The 27,206-nt window shown below is 33.4% G+C and overlaps 1 protein-coding gene across 8 annotated transcripts in view; it reads right to left on the bottom strand.

Annotated features, from left to right (window-relative positions):
* Positions 1-27,206, bottom strand: part of CNBD1 (cyclic nucleotide binding domain containing 1) — a 757,023-nt gene that overhangs the window by 255,905 nt on the left and 473,912 nt on the right. For all 8 annotated transcript variants that reach the window (XM_058444198.1, XM_058444197.1, XM_058444199.1 and 5 more), the window contains 2 exons: positions 19,955-20,064; positions 17,957-18,107 (listed from right to left, as the gene is read on the bottom strand). In XM_058444198.1, the coding sequence (XP_058300181.1) occupies positions 17,957-18,107; positions 19,955-20,064 (261 nt within the window). The remainder of the gene's footprint in view (positions 1-17,956; positions 18,108-19,954; positions 20,065-27,206) is intronic.

The following is a 27,206-nucleotide window of genomic DNA, read 5'->3' as shown; positions in this document are numbered from 1 at the left end:
CCAAAGGACTATAAATCATGCTGCTATAAAGACACATGCACACGGATATTTATTGCGGCACTATTCACAATAGCAAAGACTTGGAACCAATCCAAATGTCCAACAATGATAGACTGGATTAAGAAAATGCGGCACATATACACCATGGAATTCTATGCAGCCATAAAAAATGATGAGTTTATGTCCTTTGTAGGGACATGGATGAAACTGGAAATCATCATTCTCAGTAAACTATCGCAAGGTCAAAAAACCAAACACCACATGTTCTCACTCATAGGTGGGAATTGAACAGTGAGAACACATGGACACAGGAAGGGGAACATCACACTCTGGGGCCTGTTGTGGGGTGGGGGGAGGGGGGAGGGATAGCATTAGGAGATACACCTAATGCTAAATGACAAGTTAATGGGTGCAGCACACCAACATGGCACATGGATACATATGTAACAAACCTACACATTGTGCACATGTACCCTAAAACTTAAAGTACAATAATAATAAAAAAAAAGAAAGGCTATTCTAAAGTTGGACTTTCCTGGGGAATCCAGGAAATGTAGTCACAATAGACCAAACTCATTGCTGGTAGTTTGATAGTATTCCAGTATGCAATTATTCCATTATTTAGTCAATACTTTCTTAACTGATGTTCACTGAGGTTGTTTCTAGATCTAGGCCACTGCAAAAGACAAACAAGAAGTTACATAATAAATACTCATTTTTGGTAATTATTTTCCTACAGAATAGAACCCTAAAATTACATTGCTGAGTCAGAGGGGTTATGCTTTAAAAGAAAAAAATAATATTGTCAGAGCTTATTCTAGAAATAATGTAACACTTTAGATCCCCTTTAATGACATTTGAGAGTGATCATTTCTCCACAAGGAAAATTCTATAATTATATGGAGTCATTTGATCCTCTCTTCTAATCAAATTATGTTTTTTGTAGTAATATAATGTTTCTTGCTGATATTTTAAATTGATAATTATTTTTTCTAAATTGTTGGCAGTCATTGTTTCATATGAATGCAAAATCATCTTACCTATTTTGTATCTAACCAGTTAGCTGGAAGTCCATAGGAAATGCCAAAATGCTGAACAGAGCTATATTAAATCCCACGAACATTTTGCAAACGGTGACATTTTGTTAATCAAATGATAAATTATATGTCTATATTTGTTTTATATTATTTAATAAAATTTTTATAGTTTTTTAATATAGACTGGCTCTCTGTGGTTGAGTCACTCTTCTATTTATTTTTTTAAATTTTATATTATCATGGTAAGAACACTTAACATGAGATATACCCTCAACACAAATTTTTAAGTGTACAATACAATATTGTTGACTATAGGTAGAATGTTGTACAGCAGACCCATAGAACTTATTCATCTTGTATAACTGAAACTTTATGCCCATGGATTAGTAGGTTCCCATTTCCCATGCCTCAACCCCTCGTAACCACCATTCCACTTTTTAATTCTATAAATTTGACGATTTTAGATACCTCGTATGAGTGGTCAGGTTTGGGGATTCTGTGACAGGCTTATTTCATGTAGCATAATGTCTTCAAGGCTCATCTATCCTATTACACATTGCAGAATTTCCTTTTTAAGGCTGAATAGCATTCCATTTTATGTACATATTTTTAATTCATTTATCTGTCAATAGATTTCCCACATATTAGCTATTATGCATAATGCTGCAATTAACATGGTACTGCTAATATCTCTTTGAGATCCCAATTTAAATTCCTTTAGAAAATATATAGAACTGGGCCTGCTAGATCATATGGTCTACTGTTAATTGTTTAAGGGACTTCCATACTGTTTTCCATAGTGGCTACACCATTTTGTGCTCCCATCAACAGGGTGCAAAATGTCCAATTTCTCCACAACCTTGTTAACACTTATCTTTTGTGTTTTTAAATATAAGCAATGCTAATAGGTATGAGGTAATATTTCATTGTGGTTTTGATTTGTATTTTCCTGATGATTAGTGGCATTGGACATTTTAAAAATATACGTGTTGGCCATTTGTATGTCTTATTTAGAGAAATGTATATTCAAGTCTTTATCCTATTTTTAAATTGAGTTATTATTTTAGGTATTGAATTGGAATATTGTCTTATGTATTTTGGAGATTAATCCTTTATCAGTTGCACGGTTTGCAAATATTTTCTCCCATTCTATAGGTTGCCTTTGCACTGGTGATTCATTCCTCTGCTGTGCAAACGTTTTCTAGTTTGATGTAGTCTCACTTGTTTATTTTTGTTTTTGTTGCCTGTGCTTTTGGTGTTACATCCCTGAAGTCATTGCCAAGACAAATGTGAAAATGTCTTTACCTATGCATTCTTCTAAGAGTTTTACAGTTACAATTCTTGCATTTATGTCTTTAATCCATTTTCAGTTGATTATTAAGTACGGTGCAAGGTAAGGGTCCAATTTTATTCTTGAATGTGGATATCCAATTTTCCAATGCTATTTTTGTAGAGATTAAATTAGTAAAACAACCCCATTTACAACCTCACTAAAAAAAATAAAATACTTAGAATAAACTTAGCTAAGGGGTAAAAGACTTGTTTACTGAAAACTACAAAACACCAATTAAAGAAATTAAAGAACACAAACAAATGAAAAGATGTCTCATATTCACAGATTGGAAGACAATATTGTTAAAATGTCCCTATTACCCAATGAGACCTACAGATTCAATAAAACTTCTATTAAAATCCTAATGGTGCTTTTTTCAGAAATAGAAGACACAATTTTTTATTTCATATGGAACCATAAAAACTTACACATAACCAAATCAATCTGGAGAAAGAAGGATGAAGTTGGAGACATCACACCACCTGCTTTCAAAATACCTTACAAAGCTACAGTAATCAAAACAGTATGGTATTGCATAAAGACAGTCATACAGCGTAATAGAACACAATATAAAATACAGAAATAAATCCATGTATATATGATCAACTGATACTCAACAAGGGTGCCAAGAACACTCTTATTTTTAACTATTATCATGTCCATTTCTAACTGTATACTATTTAGCTAGAGAAGCTGTTACATTTTGCATTTCTATCTTGACATTTGACATTTTAATATTAAAATATTAGCACAAAATATTAAATTATATTAATCTTTTAGCTAGTAATTATATAAATGCTCTTGTTTGTGTATGTAATTATAATAAGCAAACACAGATATTCAGTTCCTTTTTCTAAGTTTATCCTTACTAGTTTATATTATTGTCTTGCATTATCTAAAACATCCCAGGTGGTACTAGTGGATGATGTCAGAAATTTTTGCCCTAATCTAGATTTTACCACTTAGTAGATGTTTCTAATTGGTTTCTGGTAAATCATTTGGTCACATTTAAGTATTTTTCATGTATTTTCCTTTTACTCAGAATTTTGCTTAGGATTTGCTACTAAGCTCTAGATAATGTATTATACCTGTGTTTCTATAATTCTACTTCAACTTCCTTGTTTCATTTTTTAGAAAATTATTTCAGTCCTTATATATAAAACAATCAGATTCATTCAATGTAATTTTACAAATATTATAAATGTACTTAAAAAAATTGCTGCTTTTCTGACAGTGCAATAATGTTTCATCATTAATTTGCACTTTTATGACCATTATATTATTTACTGTTTTCCCTTTTATTTTTTCATCAAAAATAAATGCAATTCTCTAGTCATCAAGATCTATTTCTCATGGATATTTTTACATAAATTAAACAAACAAATATCAACATTTAGTATTGTATATGAGCCAGAATATTTGGGTTCCAAGATGTGCTCTAACAGTGGTTAGACATGTGTCCTCAAGTAGATTATTTCTTCTTTCTAAGGTTCTGATTTTTAATCTACAAAATAAGAAGCTTGAGTAATAGATGGGATTTGGACAGAATTGGGTCTGAATTCTGGCTCCAATACTTACAAATTTCTATGTATTTGTGCAAGTTACTTATGCTTTATAAGCCTTTGTTGCCTTACCTATAAAATGGATTTAATAAACTTTAAGATTTTCATTAAGATGAAATGAAATAATGCAGAAAAACACTTTAAGATAATAAATAATCACTGCTTTAGCTATTAAATTAATGTAAAGATTTCTATGAAAGTACCCAAATATAGAACTCTGTGAATACATATGTCCAAATATGTGCCAAGCATGTTGCTATGTGGTTTCACATCTGTCAGGATATTTTCAGAAGATAATTATTTTTAGGCCGGTTTTTACGTTAAAAAAGTTAGCATGTGTCATGGGCTAAATGGTTATGTCCCTCAAAAATTCATAGGTTGAAATCCTAACCTCCAATGTGATGGTATTAGTAGGTTTCTTTGGGGAAGTAATTAGGTGTTGAGGGTCGAGCCCTTAGGAATTAGTACCCTTTTAAGAGCTTGCTCTCTATTCTCAGCCATGTGAGAATACAAGGAGAAGACAGCTATTTTTGCAAACCAGGAATGTACCCTCACCAGACACCAGATCAGCCAGGGACTTGATCTTGGACTTCCTACCCTCCAAAACCATGGGAAAATAAACGTTTGTTGTTTAAGCCACCCAGCCCATGGTAATGCATTGAAGCAGTGTGAACTGAGAGCTCATCTAAACTATATTTCCTTTACAGTCACAATCTACAGTAAGTGATAGAACACGCTGCTGAATCTTTTAACTAAAAAGTTCATCTCTGCTTTTATTTGCTGTTATAATCCTTCATATTGCATAATTTTTAAATTTGCCAATCAACATAATTAAATATTAGTCTATTAAATTTTTATCACAGAAAGTACAATTCCTCCTGCAAGAGATCTATTTCTATTTTATCAACATAGTCTGAGTAGATCCAAGGCCTGAAAAAAAGAAAAGACAGACAGAGGATCTTGAATTTATTTTCCAAAAGCATATCAGGAAATTATTTAGTGACGGAATTCAGTGTATCTTTGCAAGAGAACTTGAAAACTTTAACTCAAATTTAACTTCTCATATAAGGTAAATATAAGTAATTTTTTGGGATTTCATTTATGCAGACATTTTAAAAATAAGGCATGAAAGTTTTGTCTTGCAAGACATAATGAATTTCATTCATTTCTTTGAAACTTTGGAATGGTTTCTATACCAATATTCCAATCTAATAACCTTGATTCAGTTCCTATGATAGTCTAAGAAAACAGAATCTGTGTGATACCTAAACTATATATAAAAACTTATAAGGAATGCTATGGTTTTGGAAAAGATGGTTGTTGTAAACTTTCTCAGTAAATTCACTGATAATTTATCTACAGATATTTCTAAGCCTTGTTCTATTAACACTTGGTGGGCATTTATCTAATATAGTTTACAAAAATTAATTTTGATTATTGGTTTGTCTAACTTTTTGCTTTCTCTTTGAAATGTGCTAAATTCTACTTACCTCTCTCTGTGTCAACAGACAGCACACAGCTTACCCTATGACATTTGTTAAGTTCCTGGAAATTTGTAACTAAACTATCAGCTGTTTTTAAAAATAATGTTGTCAGAGGATTGTGAAAGTGCATTAATTAAAAAACTAAGAGCTGAATTCATGTATATTTGTTCTTATAATAATACTATTCAAAAACCATATTAAAACTTAGATGCAATAGTGTATACCTTCTTTACGCACATATATTTTCATTTCTAAATGTACTGTATAATCATTTTTGAGTGGAAGATTTATAAATGTTAAGGACAAAAGAATAATCACAAAAAGCATATTTATTTTATGTTCTAATCCAGAAATTATTACTTGTTTTGAGAACTCCTCAGAAAACCTTGCATTTTTGCCAGTTGTATGACTCAGTGTAGCACTTGGTAGTTGCTATAACAAACTAAAATCTTGGTTGCTTAATTCAACAAATGTTTATTTGTCACTTACACAAAGTCCAATACAGATGTTTCTAGCTAAGCTATTTTTCTGAGTAATTCCATCCAAGAAAAGAATTCCAAGGTCTAGGTTCTCATCATCATGTGATTCTGCTATTTTGGAGTACTTGACTTTCAGACAGTGAGTGAGTTCATGGAAAAATCATATATTTCATGGCCAGGCAATAATATGTTCCCTCTCTTCTATTAACCAGAGCCAGTTACATGGCTCCAACTTAACTTCATGAGAGGCTGGGAAATTTAACGTGTCTCTGTACTAATGAAGACAAAAGAGAGAGTTGTTCAGTCTCTAACTAATCTCTTCCATATGAGGTGTACCAGTCTAGAACCCTTTTGAGTATGTAAAGATTGACAATGAAAATGAAAATCCTCAGTAATAGTCTGTTATACTAAAGTTGTCCTTATCAGGATCTTGGTTTAAGGAACTGTATCTTAAATGTGGTATTTTTTTATCATTTGTGCATAACTCTGTAAATTTTATCAAATTTTTTAGGAAACACATTTTATTTTATTACAGCCTTCCTAAAAATTGAATGAAAATCAAAATTTAGCAATCCTCCAGGATTTGATTTCAGAAATACCCAAGAAAAACACTATTGCACAGTAAAAGACAGATGAAGTGCCCAGTAAATATTCACAATGATAATTATGTTTCAGTGGTTATGCTACATATTGGAAATAGCTGTCATGTACATGTTGATGGGGCACATTATTGCCTACATTCTGATTTTCTTTTTTTATGATGAATTATTTTGTAAGGATTTTTTTAGGGGATTAGTTTTGACAAACAATATAATAAACCAAAAGAGAGAAATGTATATACTATAAAAGCCTAGTTGGAATTACCAGTAGCTGTAACACCGAATTAATCAGATGAAAACTGTTGTAGTTTCTACCAATTAAGCAATGTTTTGCAATACAAATATTAAAATTAATCATGAAATACAATGTGATAACAAGTTTATAAAGTTACATTTGTACAGGCATAGACTTGGGTTCTATCTAAAAATATTGAAGTTTAAGGTTTACGCAGAAACTTGGCCTGAAATTTTATATAAACTTATCCTAAAAATACACTTTTTTTCATATAACATTTGGTTGTTTTGAACTTGATATATGACTAATACTGCTTGCTAAACCAGTTAGGCTTTTTGGCCTGAATTGGCAATTTCCTATAAGCCAATATTTATTGTAATTTGCTTTCATCTACAGACAATTAGAATTTTGGAGCATACAAACTATTTGCTAAATGAAGATATACAGCCTATAACTTTACATACCTGTCATCTAAAGTCCTTGCTGAAAAACAAATTACATTTAAGGCATCATAATTACAAGACTGTAAAATCAAAACCTGTGAATGTTAAGAATTAAAACTGAACTAATTATTAGTCTCAAAATGTTTCATGTTTAGGTAAGCAAGAGATGCAGCAAGGGTTTGTGATAATGCCTTAAAAAAAATTCTGCCTAGCAGCACTCCAAATTATGTTACTTGCAGTTAGGGTCAACAATATATTTCAATATTACCTAAGTGATTGGTGGCTTCACCATTAAACTAATACCGCTATAATTCTGGGTCAGTAGAAGTATCATATATAAGTATGTAATTAAAACTAATTAAAGTAACAGAAGTGTAAGGTAGACAGAAAAAGGAAGAAAAAAATCACATGAGTTTACTTACGTAAAGGAAGCTACCACAGTTATATGCAAAGTTGACATTGCTCTTCCTGGGAGCCCACAAAAAGTGGAAAATACCATGGCTTATACCATCTATAAAAGGAAGCATAGTTGACATACAGAAATAAATTTGTTCTAGACAGCTAGTGAAAATGTGCCATATATGAGGTGATTGAACCTAAATTATTAAGAACTTTGCCACATAAAAGTTTGATAATTTTAATAATCATTGATAGGTAAGAGCACCAGAAAAGAGGCCACTTATTTGTGGACAAATAAAGTATTATGTAACAAAAAAGCTATTACTAGATTGATTTTCAATGTCACCAATGGAATACTATGCAGCCATAAAAAAGAATGAGATCATATCCTTTGCAGGAATGTGGATTGAACTGGAGGCCATTATCCTTATAAACTAATGCAGGAACAGAAAACCAAATGCAGCATGTTTTCACTTATAAGTGGGAGCTAAATGATGAGAACACATGAACACATAAAGGGGAACAACGCACACTGGGGCCTATCAGAGAGGGGGAGAGTGGGAATAGAGAGAGGATCAGGAAAAATAACTAATCGAACTAGGCTTGATATCTAGGTGACAAAATAATCTATACATCAAACCACTGAGTCATGATTTACCTATATAACAAACTTGCACATGTATCTCTGAACATAAAATAAAATTTTAAATATTTAAAAAATAAAATAAAAAGACAAATAACATTTAAAAGAATTAAAAAGTAAAACAGTTTAATACCTTTAATAGAGAAAAAAATTATCTAAAAGCCAAACTCAAGCAAAAACATTTTCTTCTTCTTACAAAATAAACAAAAACTTTACAAAGTTTATGAATGGTCAAATACATATTGTCAGGCTAAAATATCAAGGTCAACATTGTCTTCTGAGTAATGTTATCTTTTCCACACATTTGGTGTGTGTGTATATACATATATATAACACATACATATAGATACTTATAAATATATGTGATATGCAATATTTTATAAGATAATCTCGCCAAGTAAAAATTAATTTTAAATGTCAGCAAGATGTTCAAAATGTTTAGCTAGTTTTCTCATTAACAAAGCAGTATAATACGTCTATAAAATACCTAATGGACTAAAACAATATGTTGAGAAACACCTTAGAAAACAACAACATTTGAGCCAGCAAATGGTGGTCAAAGTCAAAGATTTGTCTAAAACTTTTTCATTTGTTTAAAAAAAAAAACCCAAAATTTCCTAGGCAATACCATTCAGGACATAGGCATGGGCAAAGACTTCATGAATAAAACACCAAAAGCAATGGCAACAACAGCCAATATTGACAAATGGGATCTAATGAAACTAAAGAGCTTCTGCACAGCAAAGGAAACTATCATCAGAGTGAACAGGCAACCTACAGAATAGGAGAAAAGTTTCGCAATCTATCCATCTGACAAAGGGCTAATATCCAGAATCCACAAGGAACTTAAATTCACAAGAAAAAAAACAAACAACCCCATCAAAAAGTTGGCGAAAGTATGAACAGACACTCCTCAAAAGAAGATATTTATGCAGTCAACAAACATATAAAAAAAGCTCTTTATCACTGATCATTAGAGAAATGCAAATCAAAACCACAATGAGATACCATCTCATGCCAGTTAGAATGGCGATCATTAAAAAGTCAGGAAACTTATATGAACAGATGCTGGAGAGGATGTGGAGAAATAGGAACACTTTTACACTGTTGGTGGGAGTGTAAATTAGTTCAACCATTGTGGAAGTCAGTGTGACAATTCCTCAAGGATCTATAACCAGAAATATCATTTGACCCAGCAATACCATTACTGGGTATATACCCAAAGGATGATAAATCATTCTACTACAAAGACACATGCACACATATGTTTATTGCAGCACTGTTCACAATAGCAAAGACTTGGAACCAACCCAACTGATAGACTGGATAAAGAAAATGTGGCACACATACACCATGGAATACTATGTGGCCGTAAAAAAGGCTAAGTTCATATCCTTTGCGGGGACATGGATGATTTTGGAAACCATCATTCTCAGCAAACTAACACAAGAACAGAAAACCAAACACTTCATGTTCCCACTCATAAGTGGGAGTTGAACAATGAGAACACATGGACACAGGGAGGGGAACATCACACACCGGGGCCTGTTGGGTGGGGGGTACTACATGAGGGATATCATTAGGAGAAATACCTAATATAGCTGACGGGTTGATGGGTATGGCAAACCACCATGGCATGTGTCTATGCATGTAACAAAGCTGCATGTTATGAACCTAAAGTACAATAAAAAAAATTAGAATATGCAATTTGAATGAACTCCATAAGATTGATCCAAGTCAAATCATCTATAATAACCTATTTAATAAGCAGTGTTATATGTACCTGACTTGGAAAAACAAAATTGGTATCTAAAAGGGTATAAATTTAATGTTAAGCATGGACTCACAGAGGGTATGAATGGCTGCCTGGTCCTTTCTGAGTCCTTAAAGATTCCATTACTAAAAACTGCAGTCCATGACTTACCATGGCATAGACAAAATGGTGTAAATTCCTCCAAATGGGCATCTTTGGTAGAATGTAACTTTATTGGCTTGGCACAAATGTAAATAAGGTTATGATTAAAAATCTGTCTCAAGCATGAGCTACTATAGCTAAGTTTACTGCAAAGGCTATAGGTGCCCAACAAACTTTTCTAAACTCCCTTGCTAAATTTTTTTGTAGATAATCAAGTTGCCTTGGACTGTCTGTTGGATGAACAAGGGGCAATGTGTACAATAGCTAACACTTCCTCCTGAACTTGTATAAACACATCTGGTATTGCAAAACCTGTTATCACTGAATGAACTGTTGCAGTATTCTCATTCAAGCATTCTTGGCAATACGATTTTAATGACTGAAAGAGGGAGCCTGTGCCACTGTTTCTACCATCATCTACACCAAAACCAAAATATAGTCTTCATAATATATGGAGACTCCTCACATGCATTGCAGTGGACATTCCTTGCAGATCAGAAAAACTTGGCTGGGAAAGCTCATTTTTGAAAAGTAACCTAAAGAGTGTCATTGAAGTAGATTTTAAGTAAGCATGGTAATTGTTTTCATGGTTGTCATTGGACTCAATCTCAAGAGATGGAATGACATTCTTAAACAAAGAAGCCAGGATAGTGGAATTAAAAGGGTTTCATCTCAGTGCTTCCATAAGTATGAAGTGTATACATTTATAATTTTCACTTATCACAGGGTAAATATAAAACTGATTCATTTAAAGAAAGTTCTTTTTCAAGAATTCAAGGAACATAGAATTTGTGAAATCTTTTATTTTTACTTAAGTGCTTTTTACTCTTTCTTATTCTACCCCCCCCATCTATTACTTTATAAACCAATTGATACGTAAGTAGTTTCTTGGGGGATGACATATTAGCTAAAGATTTTCTGTGTAGTGAATAAGCATATATATATATATATATATTCATGAAACTATTTTGTTGGAATGATCCCCATGGACTGGAATTGCTGGGACAAAGTATGTGCAAAATCTATACTTTGAGTAAATTTCCTACAACTGGAGTAAATTTTCCCAGTATTTGAGGATTTTCCACTTCTGAAAACTATATAAACATTAGATATCAATATTTGTAAGCATTGATAATGTAATTTATAGTGAAATTGCTTTTTCATCTATTAATGGTAAGCTATATCATCTTCATGTAGCCTTGTAAGTCATTTGTGTTACTGCATTTTCCTCTGTTCTTTTTATTTTCACTTCCCTTGTAATGTTAGTCTCCTTGCTACTGATTTCTAAGAGCTCATTTATCATTAAATATATTAACATTTTTCAAGCTTTGCAAATAAAATATTATTTTTTCCTGAAAAACATTTCACTCAAATTTGTAACTTACATTTTTAAAATTTAACATGTATTAGTAATGAATAACGCAAATTATAAGAGGAGAAGATGCTTTTAAGTATTTTTATCTGATTTAAAAATAAGTGCCCTATCTTATTTTTAACTTGGAATTTCATATACCAAAATTTTAAATCACAATGCAAAAACGCAAAAGGGGAAAGAGTAGTGTATTCCCTGTGGCAAAATGTTCAAGAGCTTAAATCCTTTTGATTAGCTTTGTTAATTTAACAAGGAGAATCTTGGCTATAACTTGTCTCATCATTAAGGTAAAATACTGACATGTTGGGAAGAAGTTTTTGAATACGAATATATCTATTGCCCCTGAAATGCTTAACAGATACATCTGCAGTAAAAAATCTGGCCTCCTACGCTTTGTATTACGCATTATGAGAGATAGTTTTTAGGTGTTCTTCTTTTTTAAAAACAAGCAGAAACTTTCAGATAGTTTATACCAATAACACCTTGGAATTGAAATTTTCCTTTTGGGTACGGCAAGTTAAGTATATTAGCTATTCCTTATTTTTCAATCATAAGTTGTTGAATGAGATATAATAAAAAACAGCAGTAATTAATTTTAGAGATAAAAAGCAATTATTTCTCATTACAAAAGTAGTACACGGCCAGGCGTGGTGGCTCAAGCCTGTAATCCCAGCACTTTGGGAGGCCGAGGCAGGCGGATCACGAGGTCAGGAGATCGAGACCATCCTGGCTAACATGGTGAAACCCCGTCTCTACTAAAAATACAAAAAATTAGCCGGGCGTGTTGGCGGGCGCCTGTAGTCCCAGCTACTTGGGAGGCTGAGGCAGGAGAATGGCGTGAACCCGGGAGGCGGAGCTTGCAGTGAGCCCAGATCGGGCCACTGCACTCCAGCCTGAGGGACAGAGTGAGACTCTGTCCCCACCCCCCCCAAAAAAAGGGAGTACACTTGTTTTAATGGTGGAATGAGAATTTCAGACATCAGTAAAATTAAAGTAGTTATATTGACTTGCAATTATCTTTACCTTAAATGACTTGAGTAATAATCTCTGCATCTGGACAAAGATACATTAACTCTATAAAAATAACAATAAACTACATTCTCAGTAGCATGTGAAAAACAGAGGAAATTTATATTTGCTTAAGCTTAATAATGCCATTCTCATGCTTATTTAGATGTTCAAGGCAATGTCTGAGAAGGATGCATATAGATTAAAAAAAGATATCCTAACTTCCAAAAGTTAACCACCAAAATGAACAAATAAGTCACTCCTCAAGTCTTTTAAATATTACAAAACTAATTACTGCATACATCTTACTATATTTTATATACAGACAGTTGCATATGTAATTCCTCAGTAGAGCATTTAACATTTATGAAGTCTTTAATATTCTCTAGATTCTATTCTACCTATCTTGAAGAAGAGGTATAGTGAGTGAATTGCTCTCTTTGGATATTTACCAAATATTGTTGATTCATTCAAGGGGAACTGGATCTTTACATGATTTACATGAGATCAAATAGAGAGTATGACCCATATACCTGGAGAAAGATAAGCATTAATTTATTTTTTCAGTAATACCTTTATAATTCTAAAAGAATTGCTGTATTTAACAATTCTTGAAAAATTAGAAAGTGAAGGCAACATAACCAACATATAATTGAGGATTCTATTGGAACATAATGATTTTATTTATTTTTGTTTATTTTTAGTGGACTTTCTCAAATTTAAATTATTCCTAACACCTATGTAATATAACAGCTAGTAACAACACTTGATAGCAAGATGACATAACATGGAGTTTGCTCACACTGAGTTTTCCAGCACAGCATTTTCATTTGTCTTCAACTTGATGTTTTTAAGACTCATTTTACTTTCTCTTGAGTCCTGTCCTATGTTATTTCATAGAGGTGGATCTATATTTTGAATAATAAATGAAGTAGATGGAGATAGGATATAGCAGATTAAATGCAAATTAATATCATTGTTCTTCATATGTGAAAATTATTTCAGCAAAATTAACCATTAATTTTTCATTAGAATTGTCTAGCCCTTAAAATGTACATTTAACTATCTTGGAATAGAATACGAAATATTAGAATGTAGAAATAAAATGCTTTCTGAAATAAACACAATATTTTATTTCCTTGTAAATTTTGAAAAAACAAGCAAAAAAGCAAAATCTAGTCCTCAAGCACATTTCTATTTAGAGAATGTTTAATTAGGCACACACCATGTCAGCAGCTTTAGAACATCACTCTCAAATGAACAGACTATGGAATGAATTTAAAATATAAATAGTACACACACAAACATTACTAAATCCCATACAATGCCAAGTATTTGAATGTTAGGCTGCCAGATGACAAAGGAGATTCTATTAAGTGACTGAAAGAAACACTTTTGTATGTGACAATTTTATGTGCCACCTTGACTGGGCTAAGGGATGCCCAGATAGCTGGTAAAACATTTACAGATGTGTCTTTGAGGGTGTTTTTTAGAGAGATTAGCATTTGAATCAGTAGAAGAAGTAAGGAAAATCCACCAACACCAAAGCAAGCAGATAACACCTAATCCATTGTGGGCCTGAATAGATTAAAAAGGCAGAGGAATTCTGTCTATCTCTTCTTGAGCTAAGATGGCCATCTTTTCCAGTTCTTGAATACTGGCATTCCTGGTGCTCTGGCCTTCAGACTCCAGGACTTAATACAACTGCCTCCTGTCTGCCCTCTCCAATTTTCAAGCCTTTGTCCTCACACTGGGAGTTACACCCTCAGTTCCCCTGGTTCTCAGACCTTCAGACACAACCTGAATTATACCACTGGCTTTACTGATTCCCCAGCTTGCTGAAAGCATATCATGGGACTTTGTGTCCCCCACAATCACATTAGCCAATCCCCATAATAGATCCCCTCTTGTATATTTATATATATCCTATTGGTTCTGTTTTTTTGAAGAACTTTGTATAATACAATGTGTGAAATGTTGATTTACATAAAAGACTCCAAGTGTATTTGCCTTGCACCAGTTAACATCATTAATATAGGAAAATAAAAAACAGAGCTTATATTAAGTGAGAATATTATCATTTTAATTGATGGTCAGTAATTATTTTTAAGCAATGTTTACCTTGAGGGAGGTTGTATTTGCAGGTCACAGAAGAAAATAAAAATTAACAAATGTAATTTCAGATTTACAACTTTTAAAATTAGACATATGAATTTGAATTAATTTTTTTCATTTTGAGTTAGTGTTATGCAAGTATTGGTAACACATTCTGTAAGAGACTGTATTAGTCAGTTTTGCATTGCTATAAAGGAATACCCAAGGCTGGGTAATCTATAAAGGAAAGAGGTTTATTTGACTGATAGTTCTGCAAGTTATACAAGCATGGCACCAGTATCTTATTGGCTACTGATGAGGCCTCAGGAATCTTTTGTTCATGGTGGAAGGCAGAGAAGGAGCAGGCATGTCACATGGAGAGAGAGGGAGCAAGAGAGAGAAAAGGAGCTGCTAGGCTTCTTTAAACAACCAGCTCTCATGTGAACTCACAGAGAAACAACTCACTCATTACCATGAAGATGATGCCAAGCCCTTTATTAGGGGTCTACCTCAATAACACAAACACCCCTCACCAGTCCCCACCTCTAACATTGAGGATCACCCTTCAACCTGAGATTTGGAGGGGACAGACATCCAAACTATATCATTCTGTTTCTGGCCTACCATATCTCATGTCCTTCTCACATTGCAATATATAATCACCCCTTTCCAACAGTCCCCTGGTCTTAACTCATTCTAGCATCAACTCAAAAGTCTAAAGTTCCATCTGAGACTCAAGACATATTCTTTCCACCTATGAGCCTGTAAGACCAAAAACAAGTTATTAATTTCCAAGATACAATGGTGCTAAAGAAATCAGGTAAACATTCCCATTCCAAAAGACAGAAATAAGACAAAAGATAGGGGGAACATTCCCCATGCATGTCTGAAACCCAGAAGAGCAGGTATTAAAATTTTAAAGCTCCAAAATCATCTCCATTGACTCTAATTCTGGGTACACTGGTGCAAGGGATGGGTTCCCAAGGCCTTGGGCAGCTCCACCGCTGCAGCTTTGCTGGATGCAGTCCACGTGGCTTCTTTCATGGGTTGGAGTTAAACGCCTGTAGCTTTTCCAGGCTCAGAGTGCACGCTGCCCATGGCTCTACCATTCTCAGGTCTGGAGGGTGGCAGCCCACTTTTTACAGCTCACTAGGCAGTGCCCTGATGGGGACTTTGTGTGGTAGCTCCAATCCCAAATTTCCTTTTGGCACTTCTCTTGTAGAGGCTCTCTGTGGGGCCTCTGCCCCAGCAGGAGCCTTCTCTCTGGACACCTAGGCTTTCTGATATGTTCTGTGAAATCTAGGTAGAATATAGCAAGTTTCCTTCACTCTTGCATTTCATATACCTGCAGACCCAACTCCATGTGGAAGCCACAAAGGCTTATAGCTTACACTCTCTGTAGCAGTAGCCCATGCTGGATCTGCTCAGATTCTGAGAGCAGTATCCTGAGGTGGCATAGGGCAGCAGTATCCTCAGCCTGGCTCCCCAAACCATTCTTTCCTCCTAGGCATCTGGGCCTGTGATGGGATGGCTGTCTTCAAGATTTCTGAAATGCCTTTGAGGACTTTTTCCCATTATCTTGACTATTGGCACTTGTTTCCATTTTAGTCAAGCTAATCTCTCTAGCAAGTTGTTGCTCCAAAGTGCATTTAAATTTCTCTCCAGAAAATGCACTTTTCTTCTCTTCCACATAGCTAAAGTGTGAATTTTTCAAATTTTATGCTCTGCTTCCTTTTTAATTATAAGTTCCAACATTAAGTCATCTTTTATGCTCATATATTATTGTAGGTTATTGGATGCAGCCACACTACTTCTTTAATGTTTTGCTGCTTAGAAATTTCTTCTACCAGATACACTAGGTCACCACTCTTAAGTTTAACCTTCCACAAATCTTCAGGGCATGGACACAATGCAGCCAAGATTTTTGCTAGGGCATAACAAGGATACACTTTATTCCATTTTCCAATAGATTCCTCATTTCCATCTAAGGCCTCATAAGCCTGGCCTTCACTACCCATATTTCTATCAGTATTTTGTTCACAACCATTTAGCGAATCCTAAGAAGTGTCAAACCTTCCTTCATCTGCTGTCTTCTTCTGAGACTTTCAAACTCTTCCAACCACTGCTTGCTACCCAGTTCCAAAGCTGCTTCCCATTTTCACGTATCTTTATAGCAACACCCCACGTCTGTATTAGTTTTGTGTTGTCGTTAATGAATACCTGAGGCTGGGTAATTTATAAAGAAAAGAAGTTTATTTGGCTCACAGTTTGCCAGGGTCTACAAGCATGGCAACAACATCTGCTTGGCTTCTGGTGAGGACTCAGGAAGGTTTTATTCATGGTGGAAGATGGAAGAGGAGCAGGTGTGTCACCCGGTGAGAAAAGGAGCAAGAGAAAGATGCCAGGCTCTTTTAAAGAGCCAGCTCTTTCATGAAATAATAGAGTGAGAACTCACTCATTACCCAGGGAGGACACTAAGGCATTCATAAGGGATCAATCCCCTTGACCCAAAAACCTCCCATTAGGCTGCAGCTCCAACATTGAAGATGACGTTTCAACATGAAATTTGGAAAGGACAAGCATCCAAATCATGTCAGAGACATAAAACATAATTGAAATTCAGGATAACAGTATTCAGTCAAATCTTATATGGTTTATCATGAACAACTTTCAATTTAGTTTGTTGAAGCATACCTCTCACCCATGGTAATGTCTACAAATTTCTTTTCTTTCATCCTTTACTCCCAGTTTTATTGTACATATCTATAATTTTCTTTAATATCCTATTATGTTACAACTTATTAGCTTCTATTCATTTCTCCTTCATACTCAATTGCATTTCCAATTTGAGTATTTATAGTATTTGGAGGGCTGAACACAGGTGGCTGCATTATTATTCTGTTATTATTACTAGAGCTCTAAAATTTTAGATAAAGTCTTACATACTACCAGCCTTAGATTTTCATATATGCTTGATCTTAATTAAACATTGAGGATGTTACATACTTGACCTGAACCAAAAACATAAAAGCAATAACCTTAGAGATGAAAGCCAGAAGATGTCCCAGAAAAGAAGAGAACATTGTTATTAATGGTAACCGGGGAACTGGCAGAGAGATTTTAGTAATTTCAAAACAAAGTCTTTTGAAATATTGCTAATATATTCTAACACCAGCACAATTAATTCAGAATATATTATAAAAGGGGCAGTGTATAGCTATGTTGTCTTTGTACATAATATACATACACACACTCACCTGAGTATCCCAATTCGTCTGTGAAATATCTCTACTCTTTTAAAAAACTCATCCAATAAAATGGTATAACAGTTAAAAAGATATTTATGCATTTACCAAATAGGTCCTTATCTTCAATGATTGCCATCTCAACTTCTTTTTCAGTAATGATTGTGCATGTGAAAGGAACTTGAAGAAGGACGCTAATCTCACCAAAGGATTCCTTCTCCTTAAGTTTCCCCATATAAACAAGTTTTTGAGATCTTTTCTGTTAAAAAAATATATTATTGATGTTTAATGCAACTGCTTCCATATAATGAATCAGTATTGTTTTTATCAGAAACTCACTCATAAACCATTTTACTAAATGATATTTAAAATAAATTAGCAATTGTATTTAAATTAGAGAAAAATTTATTACATAGGTGTTTCAATTATATTAGAGCAATAGTAAATTCATAGATAACTTAGGCATATCTAAGGTAATTGAAAGCACTGTCATTTAGAATCCACAAAGATGTTTAGGAAATATTGAACTAATTCCACTTTTGAAGGATCTAGGATATCATTTTGTGAGCATAGTTTCATTTAAGATGTTTTGTCAACTACCATTTGTTACATCAGCCCTAGTCACAAGGCACTCTTGTTGAACCCACAGGGAAGAAGGAAAATCAGCAGAAAATGCCAGGGCAGCGATGGTATTAAATCAAAAAGGAGGGATTATTCCCTGTCTTTTCTGTTTAAGTACAAAAGAAACATGGAAAATGAGTTTGACTCAGGGAACTAGAATTTTGGTTCAAATACGAGACCTTGTGGAGAAGGGCCTACAGGATGTTCAATATGAATGGTTCTGGAGAAAATGTTGAGACCTCAAATTACCTTTGCTGGGAGATTTGCTAGGAGTTGATGACCACTAAGATATATAAAAGAGAATATAGCCCTCAGGTAGGAAAGTGACAAGAACTTGGAAGAGGCGAAAGCATTTACTAAGTATCCTGGAGTCAAATTCAATATAACTTGAATATTTGCACCTATATAAATGGCAAATCTTTACACTGAATATGACTAGTGCAGCAGAATTCAAGTTAGTTTTGATATTTAATTGAATTCCACTGAAGATTCCCTGACCAACTAATGATTAGTTCTAACCTCTATCACAATAATTATATATTTTTGCCTGTTCTAGAACTTCATAAAAATGGAATTATACAGAACGTGCTCATTCAGTTTTGGCATTTTGGCCTAACATAATATGTTTGAGATTCTTACAAGTATCCAGAATTATTTTTACTGCTATGTGGCATTTTATAGTATAAATATACTGAAACATTTCTATTCATTCAACTTTCAGTAGACATGTGGATTACTTCCAGTTTTTAGTTTGTAAGAATTCATGTAAGTTTTTTCTTTTTTTCTTTTTTTTTTTTTTTTTGAGACAGAGTCTTGCTCTGTAGCCAGGCTGGAGTGCAGTGGCACAATCTCGGCTCACTGCAACCTCCGCCTCCCAGGTTCAAGTGATTCTCCTGCCTCAGCCCCCTGAGTAGCTGGGACTACAGGTGTGCATCACCACACACAGCTGATTTTTGTATTTTTTAATAAGGACAGGGTTTTGCCATGTTGGCCAGGATGGTCTCCATCTCCTGACCTTGTGATCCGCCCGCCTCGGCCTCCCAAAGTGCTGGGATCACAGGCGTGAGCCACCGTGCCCAGCCCTAGAAGTCATATAAGTCTTTGTGTAGACATATGTTTTCACTTCCCTGGAGAAACTATCTGAAGTGGAATTAGGTCAAATGATTAAGTGCATCTTAGCTAATCTGGTATGTTTGTAGTAGTACCTGGCTATGGTTTTAATTTGCATTTCTCTGATGAATAAGAATGTAAAGCATATTTTACTGTGTTCATTGATCATCTGTATATCTTACAAATCAATATATCTTACAACTTATATTCTTGTATCTTATAACTAAACCAAAAACAAACACAAAAATTTCCAAAAATTAAATAGAAATTTCACAAAGTAATACAAATAAATGTCTAGTAAGTACATGAAAAGGTGTCTAACACTATTCTTTAGAGTAGATTAATTGATTAAAAATACATAAGTTGAAAACTTACCACTTTATTTGATTGTAGTTTCACAAATCCTATAATACTTCTATAAATGTTACAACATCCAGAGTTAATATAACCCACAAAAGAAATTATATTTCCACTTTCCACTATCACTGAAAAGAAAAGAGATAGTTCATTTCACACATTATTGTCTTTAAGAAATTATTTTAGATTTTTAACAACAAAAGTTAATGTATTTATTTCAATAACTATGAATGGTAAGTTTCTTAATAGATTCCAGTTTATAGACAGTACTTAATACAAGATTTAAAAGATTACGCCCAGTATTTGTATCTGTAACATAATACATGTGACATTACAAACACTGACAAGACTTTGGCAGTAAAGGCACTGATATGCTAGTATACTGTATGATGCAGGAAGGAAAGGGGAATACGGAAGAAAACTTGATCTGTAGCATTTGCTGAGTTCCAAGGTATAAATATTTCCACCATGGCTCATTTGAAATTTCTGATAGTTTAATAACCAACTCACAATATTGATAAATATTTGAAAATTCGCTTCCCAGAGCCTGTATCTTGGGCTATACTAACACTCTACTGATTATAGTAATAGTTAAAACAAGGGCTTTGAGGCCACATTGGCCCAGTTTGAACCTACTCTGCTACTTCCTATGTCACCTTAGATAAATGACATAACCCCTCTGATCTTCAAATTTTTCATCTTTAAAATGGAAAAATTAATTAAGAGTCCTTACTTTAAGGCTTATATAACCACATGGGGCATATAAAGTATTTAGCATGTTGCCTGGTACATAGTATAACACAATATCATGTTATTACAATAAATTGAAGTTATTATCATTATTCTTTTCAAACTTATAAAGTCACTCTAAGGCCAAGATACAGTTGAAGGTGAACTCTATTATAACTTTGTAACTATCAATGTATTAAAATAAAAATCCCTTGATCTATATAACATTTTAAATTATCACCATGATTTAAATACTTAAATCAATTGGCAATATATAAATTAAAATTAGTATTTCAAAATATTTTCTACTTTATGTATTCTGAAACATATCAATATTTAATTCCGAAAACTTTAAACATAGCAGTAGTAACCTAAATATAAAGACACATATGTAACTTTCTCATAATTTTATAAAGTATATAAACTCTTAAAAACAAGTTTTTTGATCACCTGAAGGCATTCCTATGTTTTCTAGCATAAAAGAGCGTATGTCAACATAATAAAAATTATTGATGTTGCCAAAATAATAAAGAAGCTAGAGCACAGCATAATTCTTTAAAAATTATGGCTAAAATAAGAACATGGTAACAATTGCTAAATATAATTTACCACCAGCAAAAAATAAACATCAGCATACAATGGAAATAAGTACTTCAAGATAAATGAAGTGGGATTCAATAATTTTGCTGGCATAATTATGAGGATAGTCTATCTTTTTCTCCTCATGTAATAGTTACTTCAAAGTTTATAATAAAAATTAAAAGGTTATTCTACTGTTGTCAATCATTTATTTTGTTTAAATAAAAATTTATGGTAACTCTTCTATTGTCTTTTTTTTACAGCAGAAAATGATATTAAAATTATTTTACAATGTAAAAGTATAACGTATGCGTAGAATTATGTGAAACATTTTCTCACAGATTTTTCTCTTAAAAGTAAGAGGAACTCCTCTATCAAAACATATGATAGTAGAAACTATGTAACTTCTTTTAGTCAATCAGCAAGGATATAAAGAAAGGCATAGAGGCTCCTAGCAATTGTTATAGATAAGGAAATAATGCACTTAAACATGTACTAAAGAAATCCATTATTTTTAACTATCAGACCTGTACTACTGTAATTCTTAAAAGTCAAACCCTATGTAGATCACAGAGAAGTATATATAACAACAAAGAGGAGGAAGGCCACAGGAATTTTTCTGTGTGTTGAAGTCAAGCCAAAACTGGAAAAACCAAACCATCGCTACAAAATCTATGACACAGTCTCATTCCCCAGAGGGGGAACTGGCTACTTGAATCATTGTCTATGATCTTTATGATAACCACAGCAAATGTTCATCTCAATGAAGACAATACAGCAACACCCTTCTGACCTAGGCAAAAAGCTTGAATTTAAATAAACATCATATATTCTGGTCAGGCGCGGTGGCTCATGCCTGTAATCTCAGCACTTTGGGAGGCCGAGGCGGGCAGATTATCTGAGGTCAGGAGTTTGAGACCACCTGGCCAACATGGTGAAACCCCGTCTCTACTAAAAATATAAAAACTAGTCGGGCGTGGTGGTGCACACCTGTAATCCCAGCTAATCGGAAGGCTGAGGCAGGGGAATAGCTTGAACCCAGGAAGCAGAGGTTGCAGTGAGCTGAGCTTGTGACACTGCACTCCTACCTGAGCGACAGAGTGCCTCAAAAAAAAAAAAAAAAATTGTATCTTCACACTTAAGTAAGAACATTTAAATATTAATATTACTATTTTGGACTAGAAACAGAATCATGCAATTACTCCCTACCCTCATTGTTGTTCCTAATTTTACTCATTCAGCCTCTGATCATGTTTTCCATTTTTAAGAACTTATGCTGTCAAGATAAATGTTGTTTGCATAACCTTTCCTCCTCCCTTATATAGAAAATGACAAATAACATACAATGATCTGCAGGATTATAACACATTTTTAAATGAAAAGACTTAATCATGAACTATATAGACCAAATTTTATTTATTATTATCTCAAGGTCATATTCATTTATGTTTACAAAATGTAGTGGAACTTGTAGTTAAAAGTAATATTTTAAAGACCCTTATCAAGACTCAGACTCGAAAGACCTGAAAGCATTAGATCATCATGAAAAGAACAAGCTCGAATTTATCTTAAGGCAAATGAAAAGAAGAATATCAGAAGGATTCACAGAAATTAAACATCAGGCCTTGTTCCTTTTCTTTCTGTTGTTTATCATATGCCCAGAAATAGTCCCAAGTCTAATAAAATCATTTTATTCTAATTCTAAATTAAGCCAGAAGAAGTTATGATAAGAAGAATAATTCCCTACTGGCTATTAGCATCAGCACTGGGATAGTGAAGGTCTCAGTTTAAATAGAAACTAATGATTAGAGAGATTATTAAAGGACATCCTCTTATTTTAAGATAAACCTCAGCCGACTAGTCTAACATACCAAAACAGGTTTGGAACAGGAATATATCTCAGGATGGACAATGCTGAGGCAGCTTTGAGCATGACATCCATTAGCTGAATGGATTCCTCTCCTTGTAAAGATAGACTACGAGAGGAAGAAAAGTATAAAGTAATAGTACCAATTAATATTAACTTTGAACTTTATTTTCCCTTTTGAGAATGTTTTCTGAATATATTCTCCTTCCAAATATATATAGTTTGTTTTAAAAATGTTAAGAAAGATCTTGGTTAGAAAGGGCTTTAGATCTCTGTAATAGTCCATACCAATGCGAATACCATGTAAACATCAATACTTTACCCAATATTAAACACTACTTCTTTATTATTAAAAGTGTATATTTATTTGCAGATAAATATAGATAGCATTTATAGCCCTGTAGAGCAAATTCTGAAAGATAAGTGCATCTGAGAATAATGAAGTTTTGATTAATTTCCAATTATACAATGCCTTCTGAATTCTATGGCACATTTAAAGAGGCTGTTCTCCTAAAGAATGAATACTATACGTAAAATATCCTTTGTATATTAAGTACCTGTCACTTGGCATAAGAAAAAAATAAATGTACATTTATCTAATGTTAGAAATGTGTGATTTGGAAAACAGTTATAGACAAACCTGAGGTAATCTAGAGAAATATGAATTAAAAAATTAAATTTTGAATATGCCTCAGAGACTTCCAAAGAACTTACAAAATAATATATTTATAGAATTAGTCACAGAAATTATCAGAATATGGTTACTCACTGCAAAATAGGGAAGGTGAAGAAGGGCAATATATGGTGTTAGAGATCCCCTCTTACTATCTATTGCTCCCACATTTACCCCATTCTCTCCTTCTCAGCAGGCAACATAGGACAAATGCTAGGGCTATGGAGCCATCTACAGATCAAGGAAGAAGAGATTATCCAGATTTGATGTCCAGCCCAATAACCAATTAAACCATACATTTACTTCATCTTTCTTACCAACTTTAAATCTTTGCCCAAATCTCACATTCTCAGTGAGATCGCCGTGACTACTCTATACTACTCTTTCTAGCTTTTTCATCCTTCTCTGTTGCTGTCTCCAAGGTTTGTGTTGTCATCTAAGTTATTGATTTGTTTAATGCACTTATTGTATATTATATTTTCTAGCCATTAGGATGCAAGCTCCATCAAGGCAAGGATATTTATCTTTTGTTCACTTATGTATCTACATATAGGCACTCAACAAATATTTGTTGGATGAATGCATATTCTCAAAAATCTCAATATTAAACAAAGGTTTTCTTGAGCATAAGAAAAACCTCAGAATATGGTGGCTTAGATTTTTCTGAACCCTTCCCCAAGTAGTCCTCCTAAAAATTCTGGACAAAATATTTAAAACTATATGAGGTGGCAGAACAGCAACAGAATTTATCAAAAAACATGAATAAAAAGAAAGTGTACAGTTAGATCTGTCTGGGGGTGGGTAAGAAAGCCCTGGAGGCAGTGGCAAAGTATGTGTGAAAGATCAAATATGGAAATCCTCCTACATAAGCCCCCAAAGAGCAATATTCTCAGTGGGTGAACTGGAAAAAGCCCACCTCAGAGAAAGAGCTCCTGGAGATATTTTCCTCTCTTGGTCCTGGCTCTGAATTAAATGAAAAAAGAAAAAGGTAACAAGTCTCTGAAAATTTCTCACTCATGATATTGGGGCTAGAGTCCATACCACCTGTGAGGTAATAAAATCCTTTAACTAAACATTTGTTTTCAAACCATACTGGGTTTTAGTGACTCTGAATGCTTGGAATAAAGGAAAATAAATTATTTCTGAATGAATTAACCTTATCCCAAGCTTCAAAGAATCTCTCTATATAATAAGATGCTATTTTAGGGAATATAAAATCTCAATGAAATATATGCTATATTAGCAAATATATTAGTATATCAGCACATAGTCACTATACTCTTAAAAACATGTCTACATACATATATATATATATGCAGACACACTATTATACACGTTTGTGTATATATATGTATACTTTCTATGTGTAGCAAATATACACATATATAGAGACATCATAATGATGAAATAGTAAATATAAGACTACACTTATGGAAGAAAAAGAGACTCATAATTGGCCAATTGGATTACAAAAAATAACCAAATAGAAATTTTAGAAAAAATATAATTAATAAAAGTATTATTAAATGAATTAAATATTAAACAAATATCAAACCTGGATTCTCAAATTTTATGAAGAAAATTAAGTATAATGGCTAGGCGCGGTGGCTCACTCCTGTAATATCAGCACTTTGGGAGGCTGAGGTGGGCGGATCACCTGGAGGTCGGGAGTTCAAGACCAGCCTAACCAACATGGAGAAACCCCGTCTCTACCAAAAATACAAAATTAGCTGAGCATGGTGGCGCATGCCTGTAATCTCAGCTACCTGGGAGGTTGAGGCAGGATAATTGCTTAAATCAGGGAGGGAGAGGCTGTGGTAAGCCAAGATCTCACCATTGCTCTCCAGCCTGAGCAACAAGAGTGAAACTCTGTCCCTCCACCCAAAAAAAGAAAATTAAGCATAACATGACTTTTTATATTATAATCAGGGCCATAAAACTGTAACACAACCAATATATTTCCATTTCAAAGAACTATGCATTTCAATATCAGTTTATTTTAATCAAAATTTAGAAATTAAATAGTCGTCTCTTTATGCAAGGTAGAAATACTCCTTAACTGCTTTTTATTTTCAGCAGTCAACAGACTTAATTACTCTGGGTATACTCATCAAGATTTTTATTGATATTCTGTTGAAACCACAACTAGTTTTGGTGGAATTTTATGTTTTTGATATTCCAATTTAATTTTTATTTTTAAGTTTTTTTAATGTTTACTTCATAAAGAGCTTGCACTTTCATTAATTTTCTGGCTCAGTTCAGTTTTGAATCGCTACAATTCTGACACTATTTAAGTGATACTTCTCATTATTTTGAACACTTACTGTTGATTATATAAATTATGACTTATTGATTGCCTGAAATGAAAATTGATTCTTGTTGATGTAGTCAGAGGGAAGGTTTTAAGGAAAAGACTGACAATTGACCCAAAGTCAATTACATTTAGACATCACAGTCAAAATAAACGAAGTCAAGTGACTGATACATGGGGGACTTCTGGCTATGCAGAAGGGGTAGAGCACCAAAAAAGAATTTAGATAGTAGTACCAAATGACTGATTAGATGCTAAGCAAGTAGAAACATTAAAAGGGAAATGTTTCAAATAATGTAAGAATTGTATGACTACCAAGTTCCAAAAATATGTATGATTCACTAATATAACCCTTCAGTTTTTCTAGCACTATGTTGAATCTAAATACACATGGAAGGATGTACTTAAATAGATAGGTGTATATACTTCATTTCAATAAGATATTGTGTGTTAGGGAAAGTATGTTCAGCCTGATATTCTGAATCAAAATTCTATTTTAGCTGAAGTAGTTAAATGACTTTGTGTCACAGAGTTTGTTAGAGTATCAAAAGAGATAATCTAACTTAATGTGTAAGGCACAGTGGACTATAATTAGTGCAAAATCAATAGAAGGAAAATATTTTCATATTTGTATCAAAAGGAGAAGTTTCTAAGTTTTCAGCTTCGGTAATCATATTTAGTCACACATTCTAGTTAATCAGGGTAACTGTCCATTTAAATATTATACACTGATTAGTTACCTCATCCTAACACTGCCTAACTACCTATAGTGATTTCAGTTCAATTATTTAAGCAGCATTGTTTCAGAGATGAATAACTACTATTAATTGAACTGGTCAAAGGAAGTACATGGATGGTACTATACAATGCCTTCACTCATTTGTACCAAGTGTACAAATGATTAATTTTTTCGTTATGTGAAATAATGACTTACCTGATTAATTTCACAATAATTAATTTAGATTCAAGACATATTCTGCTTGGTTTATATTAAAGTAGCAGGTAAACCATTTGTAGTAAAGAGATTTATTTTATTACATCTTGGTTATTTAAACTCAAATGAATTCGATCACTGTATGTAAAATCATATTTCATACAGATATTGGTGATC

The sequence above is a fragment of the Hylobates moloch genome, unplaced genomic scaffold (assembly GCF_009828535.3).
Source record: "Hylobates moloch isolate HMO894 unplaced genomic scaffold, HMol_V3 SCAFFOLD_9, whole genome shotgun sequence".
NCBI lineage: Eukaryota > Metazoa > Chordata > Mammalia > Primates > Hylobatidae > Hylobates > Hylobates moloch.
This window is presented reverse-complemented; position numbering and strand designations above follow the sequence as displayed.